General features: G+C 42.6%; 1 protein-coding gene across 1 annotated transcript in view; it reads right to left on the bottom strand.

Annotated features, from left to right (window-relative positions):
* Positions 1-3,331, bottom strand: part of KCNH8 (potassium voltage-gated channel subfamily H member 8) — a 247,748-nt gene extending 244,417 nt beyond the window's left edge. The window contains exon 1 of the mRNA XM_054384755.1: positions 3,256-3,331. Coding sequence (XP_054240730.1) covers positions 3,256-3,331 — 76 coding nt within the window. The remainder of the gene's footprint in view (positions 1-3,255) is intronic.
* Positions 3,332-16,375: the final 13,044 nt, after the last annotated feature.

Genomic DNA, 16,375 nt, shown 5'->3' with positions numbered 1-16,375 from the left:
AGGCAGATCCAAGAGCTCTGTCATGAAAATCCAGATAGGCAAAACTCTTAATGTTGTTGTTCTATGGATGCAACACACAGTCATGAGAACTTTGCAGGAGGTTTGTGGGATCTCACGCACAGTGAGGAGTCACCCAAACATATCCTAATTCTCTATTTCATAGCTTTTGTTCCCTGGTTTCATGTGTAAAGAAGATACACATGGAATGTGTAATATACATATAGCAATAGAGAATATCTACTGTGAGAGCTGTGAGCAGCTGAAGTGACTGTCAGAGAGTCATTTTATGTGCTTTTTGAGAGACACAATTTTTCAAAATATGATTTATAATTGCTAGTTATACATAAATCGTTGCATTGGTAATAATAATAATAATAATAATAATAATAATAAAGGTCTTGTGTGAATTGAATTTTGGAAAAGTTTTGTGCAAATCAAAGCATATTTTCCAATATAAACTGGAATCCCTTCTTGCACTGCTGCCCAGAATTAGAATTATCCCTCTTCTGGATTAAAGGTACATTGCTGGATTAGTCTATCACTGATGACAACATCATATAGCCTTCCCAGAAGCTTAAAATGAAAAGAGGTCTGTTAACTACAGACTGTGTTAGAGCAACCCCCCCCCCCCCAAAAAAAAAAAAAATACTGCTTTGACACAAACCCATGTTTTAATATTTAAATATCATCATGTAGTAGTTTGCAAAACACAGCCTCAGGTTCAGTGCCACGTATCAGTTCTATTCATTACACAGAGTGTATCACCCATAAAACTACCAAGATATGGGACTGATTCCTGCAAGGATTAGCCCTCAGTATTACTTCAAGCTTTAACTACTAGAACAGCCTCAGGAATACTAACTAAACAACTTAAAAAAAACCACCAACAACCAAAAAGCTTTCATTTTTTCTATGTGATACTCAGATGTTTATAACCATTCTGCAAAATTGCACGATTTTTGTCTGAACTTTTTTTACCAGTTAAAGAAATGATAATTTTGGACTAAAAGTTAGCATTTTAAAAGGGGGGGGATGGGGGGTGGGGGGTGTAAATATTATATCAAAGCACAAATAGATGAACTATTCTTTAAGATTTTAAACTGAGCTGTGATTGTAGATTGGTATACACGATTTGTTGCAGATAACAAGCCAATTAATTGTTTTACTCTACCACTCTAAGAGAGATATTATAGCACTCTCTAAATTAAGAGATGTGCTACCAGTTCTCTGTACAATAGTACCATCCTCCAGAGTTTTTTTTTTAGATATAAGACTATGTAATCCACAAAAAGTCTTCTCCTGTGAACTTCTGGGAGTATTTTACTTGCTGATAATCATACAAGGATGGTTTCTACAGTAGGCCTGGTTAATATTTAAGCTAAATTCTGAAATGATAACTGGGGAAGGGGGAAAGGGGGGGAATAAATCACTGTCTTTTTCAATTAGATCCCAGGAAAAAGTAGTTTTGTTGTTAGCATTAGAGATTTCAAAGACACTGGGTTCTGTTCCTTCTTGTTTAAGAAAAGATTGGCCCAGTTCATAAAGGTTAGTGTTTGAATTATTGGTTTAGAATTATTGGTTTAAAAACATAGCTACATTTCTCCATCGCATGCAGCTATGCAATAAACTTTCTGCCACTGTTGTCTCTTGGTATCACTGAGAATATGCAGATTAGACATTTTTCTAGTGTTTGTTTAATAAAAGACCTTCACATCATCACTAATGCTGCTTGCTCTATTGACTCTCTGAGGAACAACGCAGAATTTGTGGAATGTTTGTATCTACAGCTTGCAAGCTGTGTGCTCCATCCTTGGAAAGGAAGTCATTGTAAAGGGGTCCTGAGCACAAAGCAAGGAAGAACTGCTCTTCTGGCAAATGACAATATCAGCAACAAAACTCTTATTAGAGCTGCAGGCTTTAATATACAGTAAATAATACCCATATGCTTTACAGAAATAAAAGGGTGAAGGATGGAAGGACTTTGAGTTCCATAGTTGAAGGAATTTAGTGCTACACTTAAGTAGTCTTAAGAGCAATTGCTTTATAATGAAGTATCAGTTACACAGAGTCCTGAATTGTAAATTAGCTATGCATCCTCAGACTAGCAGAGCAGTTATAATGCAATTCTGTGTTTCTCTGCAATTGATTTCAGTAACTACATCATTTTCCTGACATTTTACAACTTACTGATTTAGTAATCACAGTTTAGTTGTCTTAATCACACACCAACTGAACCATCGAGGAAATGTCAATAGATATACAATCAAGAAGATATCAGACCCAGGAGCTGACAGCAACTCAAACCTGAGTTTGCTTTTCCTTCACTTTGAATGTCTGGAAGGTTTCAGGGAGTGGAGTTCACCTAGGTCCAAATCAGCTCTCTCCCGGCTCCTTTTTTTTTTTTTTTTTTTTTCATTTCATATGCATGAGCAGCATTAAAAAAGAAACAAAACTCAAGACATGGGCAAATCCTAACCCACGGCAGGACAGGAGCAAGCCTTCGTCCCACCCGGGAGCTATCTCCGCGATCGCCGGGCAAGCCGAGGGCGGCGGGAGGAACGCGACGCGGAGCGTAGCCCCGCTGAACTCCGCACCGTCCCTCAGCGCCCCGCAGGGACCTACCCGGGCTGGGACCCGTCCATGGTGCTGCAACCCAGCTCCGCTACGAGCGCGGCGCCGCCGCTGAAGGGCCAGCCCTTCCTCCTTCCTCCCTCCCTTCACTAGCAGTGCAACAGCTGCCGCCGCTGCTGAGCCCGACTTACAGGAATTCACCTTTTAGGGAGATTTAATAGCGGACCTGGGGGTCATCGAGAACAAAAAAATAAAAATCCCCAAGCCTCCCGCCAAAGCTCTGCCAAGGCTCTAAAAAGCCTGCTTTGCCATCAGTCTCTGTGCTGCCAGGGATGCGGGGCGAAGACCCAGCCCCGCACATAACTTTCCTGCAGAGATCCTGGCTGCAACGGCCGCCCGGATCACCCTGGCTCCGGTCCTCACGGAGCCCCCGTGCTCCAGAAAGAGAGGAGAGAGGACCCAGCACCCTCCTAACCTACAAAGCTGTGGAGAAGCGAGGCAGGAGAGCAGGAGACTGGGAACTCCCTCACCTCCCCCTCCTCATTGCCGGCTTCTCGTACCAGGGAAACCCCCGAAGGGCGGAGGCGAGGGAACAGGAGGCTCCCACCGTATGCCCAGTGCCCCCCGTACAACCCCTCCTCTGGGCTCCCTGCGCCGACGCCCGCAGCCCCAGCCCGGACTCACGTGTGCCGTCAAATCGGGTGGCGATGGTGTCGAGGAAGGTGTTCTGGGGTGCCAGTAATCCCTTCATCACCGGCATTTTTCCAGCGCGGTGCGAGGTTCCCCATCAAAGTTTGCCTACGAGGGTGGTTCGAGAAGAAAGTGCAGAGGGAGCACGGGGAAAGGGAGGGAGGAGGCAGAGGGAGGGACGGAAAAAAAGGATGGGGAGGAGGATGGGGAAGCCGCCGCGCCGCCTCCGGCCCGGGAGCCCCCGGCTCCTCAGCCCCAGGCTCCGGAAAGCTCTCCCGCCTCCTCCGCTGCTACCGGGAGGGGCGGCAGCTGAGCGCCACGCACAAGGTGCGGAGCCCGCACCCTCTGCACAGGAGATGGGGAGCGGGGCGCCGGCGGAGATCGGCCGTCAGGGAGGGCGGGCTACGGGGAGAGCAGGGAGAGGGGGAAGAGCAACCTTTTTCTACCTGCGGCTGCAGGGGCGGGAGCCGCAGGACAACCGGCGGCCGCCCGGAGCTGCCGGGCCCTCCTCCGCCCCACATCCCGGCCTGACTCGCTCAGATCTGGCCCTCGACTCGAAGCACATTAGCTTGCACGGACACTGTTCTGGAGTAACAACGCTGCAGGGGAAAGCAAGGGATCTTAGCTCGCTGGAAGGAGACACACTGTACTGAGGTGGATAGCAAATGCCCCTGGATATGTTCATTGGAGAGTGAGAGAAACATGGAGAATGCTCCATCAGGTGTGTGGTCTCCTGTGTTATTTGCATGTCAAGGCTGTTTTATTTAAGTGACAGGCTTTTTCAACTTCATTATGAATAGTTCCTAGATATTTTTTTCTTTTTAGAAATTCCTCCCTGAAAAATTCCTGCAAGAAATATTGTTTCCAAGCAAGAAGAGAATTGGGAAGCAGATCCTAGCCCAGGAGATCTAATGTATAAATTGAAAACTAATAAAAAAATAAAAATAAAATGAAGAAGCAGACATGCCAGCTGCTCCCACACTGGGAAGAATGATTTTTCTGGGGCTTTCAAAGTGAATCCAGATAAAGCCCTATGGTACAGTTATTACACTTCTGTAGCAGTAGTGGCAAAACATATTCTTTCAGGACTGAAAGACACTAGAGAAAAGAAGCATGAGTACACTCCCTAATCTACAAAGACACTGAGCATTATGGAGAGGAAGCCTCTTGGTCTTTTGTAATTTTACAGTACTATTATTTTTATTTCTTCCTATCCCCATTTATTTGGGGGTTTCCCTCTCTCCAGATGGATGGGGGACTTCAATTCTCACATTTTAGGATAAGCAGCACAGAGGATCCACGAGGGATGGAAAGAGTCTTTCTTTACAACCAACAATTAAAAGGAAAAATCCTCTAAACCAAGCCCTCAGAAAACATTGATGTATAGGTTTTATAACACAATATAAAGTCTACCCACAGTAGCTCCACTTTGGCTCTGAAGAACACAGCAGTATTTTATTGAGATCATGAATCTAATCAATTCTCCTTGTACTGGAAGCCTGTACAAAATAGCTGATACCAAGATGCCAGCTCAGTTTTCAGAAGTGGCATGTGACAAAGGACATTACCTGAGAGTCACTTTTGCTTTGGAAGTATCCAAGATATCACAGTACTATCAGCTTCCTGGTTAGCTGATAAACTTCAAATTCATGGCAGGCTTTTAACCTTCATTGAGAATCATTAGTTCTGTCCTTAAAATGTACAAAGTTTAATAAAAAATGTCAGCAATTATTAATTTTTTTTCATTCCCTCCCCCCCCCTCCCCCCCCAACTTCCAATTCAATATAAGCAGAGCCCCAGAACTAATTTCACATAATATCTTTCCATCTAGATACTGGCAGGTATCACACTCACAGGTCTGATGCTACAGCATGTCCCTACTGGTGAAATAAAGGCAAAATATGGAAGAGCAAGGTCCAATTTCCACTTCTGTCAAAACGCTCAGCAACACAAATTATTAAGGTAAATGTGAACCTTTGAAATCTGCCAAGGCACTCACATATATTGTACCCTCTGTGATGCAGCTGTGTTTCAGCTTGCACTCCTCTCTGTGACACAAACACCATCTAAGAAGGGATACAGTGAAGGAGAAAGGAATATATTCTTAACTCTATGACATGCAATCAGGAGACAGCAACCTGTGTTTAAAGATAAAAGTGTATTTCTCAATTTTTTACTCACTAAAAATCAGCACAAAAGGGGCAAAAATGACACAATTTTCCAGGGAAGTCCAATTGCCATCTAGTAATTCTACCAGCACATAAAGGGCTGATACTGTACTTCCTCATACACACCACAGTCTGAACTGTAGACATTATGCTGTTTTGAGGGCTCTGTAGAATAAAGGTTTCAGCAAGTTTAGAGCTTTATTAAGAGCCCATGGAAATTTCTTAACAGCCATGAGACAGACAATGTTTAACCAAAGCCTTAGGACTTGGGGAAAAAAACCTCCTCAAATAATTCTTCAAATACATGCTCCAGAAAGGATTGGGGGCAGCCAGAGGAGTTCTGTGGCATGTTACATGTTTATAATGGTGAACACAAAATACAGTTCTTGAAATGTATTCACTGCTGTCCAGGAAGAGGCAATAGCAGTGAGTGAAAGCTACGCCAACAATGAAAGCCTTTGTGGAGACCTTGCTGTTGTGCCTCCCTTGTGTGCATCCCCAGCACTAGAGAAAGAGAGAACACCAAATACTTTATCAGAACATGCTGAAGGCCTCTTCAACTGTGAGAACTTCAGGAAATAAGAGTAAAGTTTACTGTGCTTTACAAATACTTCTAAGTCATGGCATACTGTTACAAATTGGTTATCATAACAGTTATGTACTGTGAGCAACAATTAAGCTTGTATAAAATCATCTTTGTGTTTTATGCACTGCAGAGCAGACCCCTAACCTTTTCTGAAATAAAACTAAAGAAACAGTAACAAAAAAATATGCACACAAGCCTCAAACTGCATAAGAAGAGAAACTGAAATGTAGAATCCCAATTTGCACCTGAATTTGGGCATATTTTACAAGTCTTTTTACTCTCAATCCACCTTAATACATCCTGGTACTTAATTTCAGAGAGTTAGTTGTAAAACACAGAAGCATAAAGTCAGGAATGGTTCAAAGCAGAAAAATTTAACATTTCAGTGAGTTGAGAAGAAGTAGTGCAGGAAAGCAGAGAAAGTACAGCTAAGAGTATTTAAAAGGGAGTTAAAGGAACAGCTAAAAGTATCTAGCCAAATCCTGGAAAATGATTTCTTAACCTTTTGGCAAAACACAAACAATGGACCAGAGCTGAGAAATTAAAGACTGATAACACTGCTGCTACACTTCAAGTTGCCATTATTGTTTATGTTGCAAATGGAATTTAGTCAGGGGCTTACACATTAGACTGGAAGTACTGTCTAAGGAAAAAAAAAAAGTCAACAGCCAAACATTTCCTCCCACTTGGGCATTCAACATCACAAAGTACATTCTGAAGGACTGTATAATCTCTTTAGATATTGTTTGTTACCCAGGAATGAGGGCATAGGAGGAGAATTTTGCACAGAACACATACAAGCAGCAACACATTATAGTATTTTTGGTCATAATCACACAGTTTCTTCATTTATAATTCAACTGAAAGCACATTTTCCAAGTTGCTGAATTAATATTCCACAGTACCACAGAAATTGCTTCATAATATCAGAAGTTATGAGCTGCTTATTGCTTCTCTGGCCTAAATGCTTGACCTGAACTTACCTACTACAATTATGCAAATGAAACCAGTGAAAAAATCAAATTAACAATCAGAAAAGATTGCCTGCTGCTTATGTTTGTGCTTGAAACTACCACTCACTTATTTGTTTATTAAGCTGGGCGTACAATGGAAAAGAGGGAATTAGGAAAGAATCTGAAAATAGGAGGAAAGGGCAAAGAGCAGCAACCTGCTGCTCGTCTGCCACAAGCAGGCTGATGCAGTCTGAAGTAGTGTGTGCTAAAGAGTATTACCCTCATAAATGATCATGGTGCTTAAAGAAATGATGACACTTTCCTTTCACTCTGCATAAGCCAGCCACAGAACTTTTCAAGAACTCTATCAAGTCAAGAACAGTCTGGGACAAAGTTTAAAAGGGCAATGATACCACTTCTGGCTCAGGAAGTGACTAAGTGGCTACAGATTGGGAAAGCTCACAAGGAAATAGTTACTATTTTATTTTATTTTAATTTCTTTTTTAAATACATAGGAAATCAAACACACAGGGTCATATTTTTCAACACCAGAGAATGATTATGGTCTACACAATCTTGATTTGGTCTCTGCCTAGTTGGAAAGCTCATTGTACATTCACGTACTCAGGTCTCAAGCAGGCATCAGATTTGTGTCAAGAGGAGGTGCTGCCTCATACCTTCTGGAAAGTAGAAGATGAATGAAGACCTGAAGGTAATCTTGTTGTCAAAACAAAAATGAGTCAATGGTGAATAGATTATATCAGATCTCAAAATGAATAAAGCTATAAAATTTATGTTTCTGTTTCCACTTTTCTATCCATGAAGTAGGATTATAGCTTCCATCTCTTAAGGACAGTGTGGAGAGGCTAAGGGAGTTGAGGATATTTAGCTTGGAGAGGAGGAACCTGAGGGGTGACCTCATCCATGTTGATAAAGATGTGCAGAGTGAGTGCCAAGAGGCTGGAGCCAGGCTCTGCTGGGTGATGCCCAATGACAGCACAAGGGACAATGGTGGAAGTTGAGGCAAGGAAGTTCCATGAAAACATGAAGAAATTTTTTTTCCCTGTGAGGGATACAGAACACTGGAACAGGATGCTCAGGGGGGTTGTGGAGTCTCCTTCTTTGAAGATATTCAAGACCTACCTGGATGTGTTCCTGTGTGATCTGCTCTAGGTGATCTTGCTCAGTCAGGGGAGTTGGACTGGATAATCTTTTGAGGTTCCTTCCAGCCCCTGGCATCCTGTGAATCTGTGATATTGTTACTGTATGTGTAACAACCAGGTTTTACCAAAAGATCTGATAAAGCTAGAAACAAATTAGCAGTTTTCATTCAAAAGATGTTGGAATAGTGTTCAGAAAGTTATGAAACCACATTTCAAACAACAAGGAATTAACATGTCACTGAATTGTTCCATAATTAATTGAGCACCATCATGTGGGAAAAAAAGAATTTTTGTTTATAGGAAAAAATAAATATTGCTTAAAGGAGAAAGGTACGTCTGTGAATAGAATTAGCATCCAAAGCTAAATAAGCAATATTTCATTTGAAACAATTTTGATTTCCATCAGAAAACAAACCAAGACAAACAACAACAAAACCCCACTGAAAAAAACCCAAGCCCCCACAAAAGTATTTAAAATAATAATACTATAGAGAAAACCAACACACTGTGTTTCTGAAGGACAAGTTGAAGCCTATGGTTAACCAGATGGAAACAGAAATTTTCTTGTCAAAATCTATGCAGGAAAATAAAGCCTGAGGGAAAAGCTGGATATAGAAGAGACTGGAGCACTGTAAGAGTTTCTTTGTACATTTCCAGGATCTGAAAGACATTACACACCTGTTTGCATGTGCATGGCATGGAAAGCAATGTTGATGTTAAATGATCTTGTAGATTATTCTACAGCTCAAAACCATCCTGCTGTTTCAAGCTCACCTGTTAATTATGATTGTTATTTTTGTTCCAAATTATTTCCTTTGACTACTTGGTCAATGCAAATATAGCTATCGAGAACGTTCTTTATAGCAGTATCACAACTTGAGTTCTTTCTGATTTGGAGGGTTGTGGGTTAAGGCTATATGCCTTTAAGAATCATGCCACTGGAAATCCAAAGTGATGTTATTTTATCCCATAAGCCCATAAGATAGTGCATCTATCATTCACTCTCTTTTCCCTGGCTTGCTTTCTTCCTTCTTCTCTCTCAGTGTGGTTATTCCTTGCCATGTGGGGGAGGCCCAGTTCAGGAAAGCTTTGGAGGGTAGGGAGAAGGAGTGGGAGACCTGGGAGGGCATGGAAGTCTCCTGAGATGTGAACTCAGGAGTCTGGTATATTTGTAAATAGTGTATATAGTTGTAAATAATATAACCATTTGAATTTCCAGTTCTGGTGTGGAGTGTTTTTATTTTACTCCTTTCTGGGAGGGGTCAAACACAATTTTTCCCCCTCTCCACTCCAAGCTAAACTAAAACATGGAGTTAAAACTATTTTTTAATAAAAAATAAATCCATTACCTTGTACCTGCTTGAATTCAAAGAGGAGAGAAATCAGAATTATTTGCAAGGTTATGTTGCACTCAGTGAAAGCAAAGGAGGATTCAGCCTAAAATGCATAAGAAGTTGTAATGTGCATACTGGAGCTTCAGTAGGATGCTTTGAATATAGACAGTACTCATGAGCACAGCTCTAGCCATGGGATTTGCTCTTGAGCCTTAAGTATGACCTTCCTATAAGCAGATGGACAAAGTGGTTCCTCCCACAGATCCACATAAATTAATTCCTACATTGCTTCCATACAGATATCTCCTGAACACAGTTAGAGTCTTAATTTCCTGTCAGTGGAATTCCATCTCAGCACAATCACTTTCCAAACATCATTATGAGAACACAACAAAGAATGCAGCACAAATCTCTTCCAAGTACACCTAAATTATTAAGCAGGATGAGTGGAAAATAATTTCTTCTCTTTATTCTCTGATCGTTTTGAACAAAATGTATGTAGGGCTTAAGTTTCCTCAATATCATCAAAGTAACTCTCACAATTCAGTGGTGTTCTTCATGACTTACCCCAGTGCAACAAAGAGCAGGATGACAACCTCCAACTGTTCTGACTTCAGTAGTATTTCTGACTTGCAAAACAATACAGGTAATGTTGAAATTAACAAACACAACAGCTACACAGGTCACTAGAGGCACTGCAGTGCTCATTCAAACTAGGATTCATGGAGTGGCAAGAGAGTAGTAACTGGCAGGAACTTAGTTGTTTTATCAATCACTGGAAAGTCATAAAAGACTACCAAGACATTGCAAACTCAGAAGGAAGCCGTGGCTAGTATTTCATTTGATGTCATCCTCATAGAATCATTGAATGGTCCAGGCCAGAAGGGACCTCCAAAGCTCATCCAGTCTGACCTCCCTGCACTCAGCAGGGACATCCCCAACTAGATCAGGCTGCCCAGGACCTCATCCAACCTCACCTTGAAGATCTCCAGGGAAGGAGCCTCAACCACCTCCCTGGGCAGCCTGTGCCAGTGTTCCACCACCCTCAGAGTAAAGAACTTGTTCCTAACATCCAATCTCAATCTGCTCTGCTCTAGTTTGAAGCCATTGCCCCTTGTCCTGTCCCTGCAGGCCTTTGCAAACAGTCTCTCTGCATCCTTCTTGTTACCCCCTTCAGGTACTGGATTAGCTACAGTGTGTTAAAGTTAAATAGAAGTTCCGTGTGAACATGAGGGAGAATTTTTCCCCTGTGAGGGTGACCTAACACTGGAACAGGCTGCCCAGGGGGGTTGTGGGGTCTCCCTCTCTCCAGAGGCAAAAATAGTTCAAAACCCACCTGGATGTGTTCCTGTGTGACCTGGTTTAGGTGATCCTACCCTGGCAGAGGGGTTGGACTGGATGAGCTTTCAAGGTCCCTTCCAGCCCCTAACATTCTGTGTGACTCTATTCCACTTAACTAATGGAAGAAATATCATATATTTTTGTTGCACACTGAGTGCAATAACACTTAGTTTCCTAATTGGAGAAGGGAATGAGTGAAGAGGAGAAGATGAGGAAAAAGTATTAATTCTACAGTAATTGAAGTGAGATTAATTTCAAGAATCCTTGCAACAAGTAGGTTAGGTAAAATTAGTAAAGATACAGCAATGTTCATGTCCTTTCTGAAAGCTGGGAAAGGAAATATGAACAATTTTCCTCAGCTTTTAGATAAGAGCTCTTGTTAACTACAGTTGAGCTTCCATGACGTCCCTATAATGCCAATGATCACCATATTTTTTTCCTCCACTTATGTCAATTACATGAGTTGAAATAAACACAGAAGCAAACCAACCAACCCACCAGCCAAGAAATACACACATAAAATCCAATCCTTACAATGTGCAGTCAATTTTGTTTCTCCATTAGAATTTTTTCAGAAGACAACAGATAAGCTGTAAGTAGGGAACAAGAAGGTAACTTGATCCATATAGGGTATAACAGATCAGCCTCAATACCAATTAATCTGCTTTTGAACTTTCCATCTCACCCTAATGAGAGTTTCATTAGTTGTCCTCATGGGGCCATTTAAACATGAGAATCAGTAAAGATACTTTAGCAGTCATGTCTGGGTTTTGTTTGAGTTATTTTTGTTTGGCTGGTTGGGTTTTCATTTTACCTAAAAGATGCTCTTTACAAATAAATTAAACTGCCCCTATTTTCTTTCTTATCAGGAAAGCACAAATCTTACTTTCTTATTTTTGAAAGTTTTTCTTAAACACATCTTCACTGAATGCACACTTTGAATTAGACCCTTGAACAAAGAGACACTACAAAAGGAAAGAGATAGAAGGAAGAATCATAGAATCAACCAGCTTGGAAAAGACCTCAGAGATCATCAAGTCCGACTTATACCTAATACCTAACACCTCCTGACAACTAAACCATGGCTCCAAGTGCCACAGCCAAGCTTTTATTGAACACTTCCAGGGACAGTGATTCCACCACCTCCCTGGGCAGCACATTCCAATGGCCAATTACTCTCTCCATGAAGAACTTTCTACTCACCTTGAGCCTAAACTTCCCCTGGCACAGCTTGAGTACTGTGTCCTCTTGTTCTGGTGCTGGTTGCCTGGGAGAAGAGACCAACCCCCACCTGGCTACAACCTCCCTTCAGGTAGTTGCAGATGGCAACAAGGTCTCCCCTGAGCCTCCTCTTCTCCAGGCTAAACACCCCCAGCTCCCTCAGCCTCTCCTCACAGGGCTGTGTTCCAGACCTCTCCCCAGCCTCATTGCCCTTCTCTGAACATGTTCAAGTGTCTCAATGTCCTTCTTAAACTGGGGAGCCCAGAACTGGACACAGTACTCAAGGTGTGGTCTAACCAGTGCTGAATACAGGGCAGAGGAACACTCCAGAAAAAAAAAACAAAACCCCAAACAAAAAACAAAAACAACCAAACAAACACCCTTCAAACACTCAAAGAATAAGGCAATATTGGTGAAGAAATGCTAAGCAGGAAGATAAAAGAGGAGCATTAGAAGAAAACATCCAATAGGTGGAAGTGACTGTGTTCAGCACAGGAGTAACCTTTAGACTGTATCTATGGTGCAACACACTTGACATCAGCCAAAAGGGCTCTAAGGAGGAGGTGATGTCTAGGGAGAGAAGAATTGGAAGCAATACACTCAGAGTGAACAGCAGAAAAGTCAGGACATGCTTAGATGTGCAGAGGCTGGGAAAAAAACAAAGTAATAAAAAAAAGAAAAAGTAATGTATTTTTGTCTGTAACTGAAGCAATTGTGAGAATGTGGAACTCAGGACTGAGGTGAGTTTTATGCTGGAATCACCTCCATCTTGCTTTTGTGTGCTCTTCTCCCAGGTAACTCCCAACAGGAATGAAGCAAAAGGTTATCTTTTGGACTTTAGCTGAAGAAATCAATCTTGAACTCCAGTCAGCTCCAAAATAAATCGAGCTAGTACACATGACACTTTAAACTTGGAGAATCCTTGGTTTTATTCAGATTTTGACCTTTCTCAATTTTTTTTTTTCCCCAATATTTCCAAGAGCCTGGCAACCAGTACACAGAACAAGAGGACACAGTGTCAAGCTGTGCCAGGGGAGGTTTAGGCTGGATGTTGGGAAGAAATTCTTCCCAGAAAGAGAGATTGGCTACTGGAATGGGCTGCCCAGGGAGGTGGTGGAGTCACCATCCCCGGAGGTGGCACTAAAGCCTGGCTGAGGCACTTGGTGCCATGGGTTAGTTGATTAGATGGTGTTGGGTGATAGGTTGGACTTGATGATCTCCAAGGCCTTTCCCAGCTTGGTTAATTCTGTTGTTTTAGGTGTGTCAATCCTCTGTTAGCTCATCTACTACATAAAATTCTTTCTGTGCTTCTATTTTCTCCATGTATAATGTCCAAGCAGGGAAAGCCTTATGTATGCACTGCTTTACATGCACAGCAAATTTAGTATGTTATAAGAGCCAGGTGTAAGGATTAAACTGAGGATCACAATTCAGGATTAGGGCAAATATACACGCAATGGATTTGGTAGGAAAGGACCAGCCTCACAAGTAGATGCAGTCTCAGAGCCCTATTTATAGTATAATCTGCTCCCTTAGTCAGGTCAAATTAATATCCTGATCCTTTTTGCATATACTAGTGAGCACAGTCTTGGTACAATTTTGAAGACTAAATCTTTTATCTAGGATGGCATTTGCTGTTACAGTGCAGTTTAAAACCTGGCACAGAATTGGTGTCAGCACTTTTTGTCCCATGAAGAGCTGAAATGAAAGCATTAAAACTCAGATAATGCAGAGGTTGTCCCGAGAAAGCTCACAGCTTCTTTCAGTTTCTTACTAAATGAGAGCACTGAAACCCATGGGCACTTTATACACATACTTGGGTTTGGTTTTTTTGTTGGGTTTTTTTTTTTTTTGAGGTTTTCTAGCCATGAAAAAGATTTTCCACATTCTTCTGATGCATGTTTATTTATTTTTCTCCTTGCACTAAAAACCTGGTGAGATTATTTCAGCCCAAACTTTACATTTGTTTTATACTAAAGCACAGAACTCTCCGATCGCCTTCCCATTCTTTGATCTGGTGTCAAACAGCAGAAATGAGAAGCATTCTATCTTTAGCTATACAGGTGGGGTCAAACCCTGAGGAATCAAATCCTGAGTGCATTCAAATATGCAGCTTCACATTCAGGATTTGAAGAAAAGAATTCTTTTTCCTACTTTGCCACACCATTTTCCTACTGAAGTTGATCTACCTGTTTATCTGCAGAAAGCAGCAAGCAAAAGCCTTGCAAAAGTAAGAGTAACAACTTTAGTCAAGTGAACTAACAAATATATTAACCTTATGAGCAGGCATTTCTTGCTTTCTCTCTCCCCCCCCCTCCCCCCACCCTTCCTCCCTCTCCCCTCCTCCTTCCCCTCCCTTCCTCTTCCCTCTCCCTCCTCCCTCTCTCCCCCTCTCTTCCTCCCCCTTTTCCCCCTCTCCCCTCTCCCTTCCCCTTCCCCCGCCTCCCTCCCGCTTTCCTCCTCTCCTTCCTCCTTCCCTCCTCTCCCTCCCCTTTTCCCCCTTCCCCTCCTTTTCCCCCCTCCTTACCCTCCCTTTTCCCCCCTTACCCCCTCCTTCCCCTTCCAGTTTTGGGCTCCCCAGTTTGTGAGAGACAGACAGAGCCCTGCTGGACAGAATCCAAGGGAGAGCCAGGAGGATGCTTAGGGGACTTGAGCATCTCCCCTATGAAGAGAGACTGAGAGCCCTAGGGCTGTTTAGTCTGGAGAAGAGAAGGCTGAGAAGGGATCTGATCAATGTCTATCAATAGCTGAGGGGTGGGTGTCAAGTGGAGGGGGCCAGGCTCTTTTCAGTGATGCCCAGTGATAAGGAACAATGGGTTCAAACTTGAACAGAGATTTCACCTCAACATGAGGAGAAACTTCTTTACAGTGAGGGTGATGGAGCACTGGAACAGGCTGCCCAGGGGGGTTGTGGAGTCTCCTTCTCTGGAGACTTTCAAACCCCACTTGGATGCATTCCTGTGCAGATTACCCTAAGTGATGCTGCTCTGGGAGGGGGTTGGACCTGATGATCTCTTGAGGTCCCTTCCAACCTCTGCTGTACTCTGATACTGTGATACTGTGATATTGTCCTCCAAGTCTAGACTGTCATTCCTAACTTGGTAGCTGTTTACAGAATTAAAGTTATCCTCTTTGCCAAGAAAATCTGGCAAAGACTTGAATTGCTATAGTGGTTCTGACAGATTTATTTTAGTAAGGGTTTTGACTAATCCTGTTGTTCTTCATAAACATCTGATTTCCAAACACCAAATGCATCTCCCAAGTCTGGGATATTTGCATATTTGAGTTCATTTCCAGACTCTAGTATGAATAGTCTGCATTTGTCATAGCTGCTACATAGCACAGAACCACAGAATGTCAGGGGCTGGAAGTGACTTTGAATGCTCATCCACTCCAACCCCCCTGCCAGAGCAGGACCACCTAGAGCAGATCACACAGGAAAGCAACCAGTTGAGTTTTGAATATCTCCAGAAAGGGAGATGCCACAACCCCCCTGGACAGCCTGTTCCAGGGCTCTGTCACCCTCACAGGGAAAAAAAAATTCTCATGGGCACATGGAACTTCCTATGCCTCAACTTCCACCACTGCCCCTTGTGCTGTCATTGGGCATCACCCATCAGAGCCTGGCTCCAGCCTCTGGGCACTCCCCCTGCACATCTTTATCAACATGAATGAGGTCACCTCTCAGGCTCCTCCTCTCCAAGCTAAAAAGCCTTCAGCTCCCTCAGGCTCTCCTCATAAGGAAGATGTTCTACTTCCTTAATCATCTTTGTGGCTCTGTGCTGGACTCTCTCTAGTAGTTCCCTGAGGTCTTTCTTCAACTGAGGGCCCCAGAACTTGACACACTATTCCAGATGCAACCTAACAGTGCCCCTCAGGCTCCTCCTCTCCAAGCTACAGAGCCCTCAGCTCCCTCAGCCTCTCATGTTGGTGTCACGCCAACATTGGAGAGCATGGACTTTAGGACTCATGAGTTTTAATAATATTTTCCAGCACCACCCATCCACAGAACATGGAGTTCAACAGGTATCAGGAATGAATACTTAGGGGCAGTGACCTCTTCAGTATCCAGCAGGAACAGCTGAAGGAGGATGCACTCAGACACTAAACATTTTGGAATGTTGGCCTCTGAGTCATATGTGCTCTAGACCCTTTTTCTCCAACAAAAAAATATCACTAAAAGAGCAGCCTTCTGTAAGAAGCACACAAAATCATTTGCAGTGAAAATAAAAGAAGCATGATAAAGTTCCTGGAAATAATTGACTTAAAAACTATTAATATGGCCAAACCATTTCCTCAGATGAAAATACAAGCTGAAGACCTGCTGATTCACATCAGCTGCATCATT

This window comes from Indicator indicator, chromosome 11 (genome assembly GCF_027791375.1).
Source record: "Indicator indicator isolate 239-I01 chromosome 11, UM_Iind_1.1, whole genome shotgun sequence".
Classification (NCBI taxonomy): domain Eukaryota; kingdom Metazoa; phylum Chordata; class Aves; order Piciformes; family Indicatoridae; genus Indicator; species Indicator indicator.
This window is presented reverse-complemented; position numbering and strand designations above follow the sequence as displayed.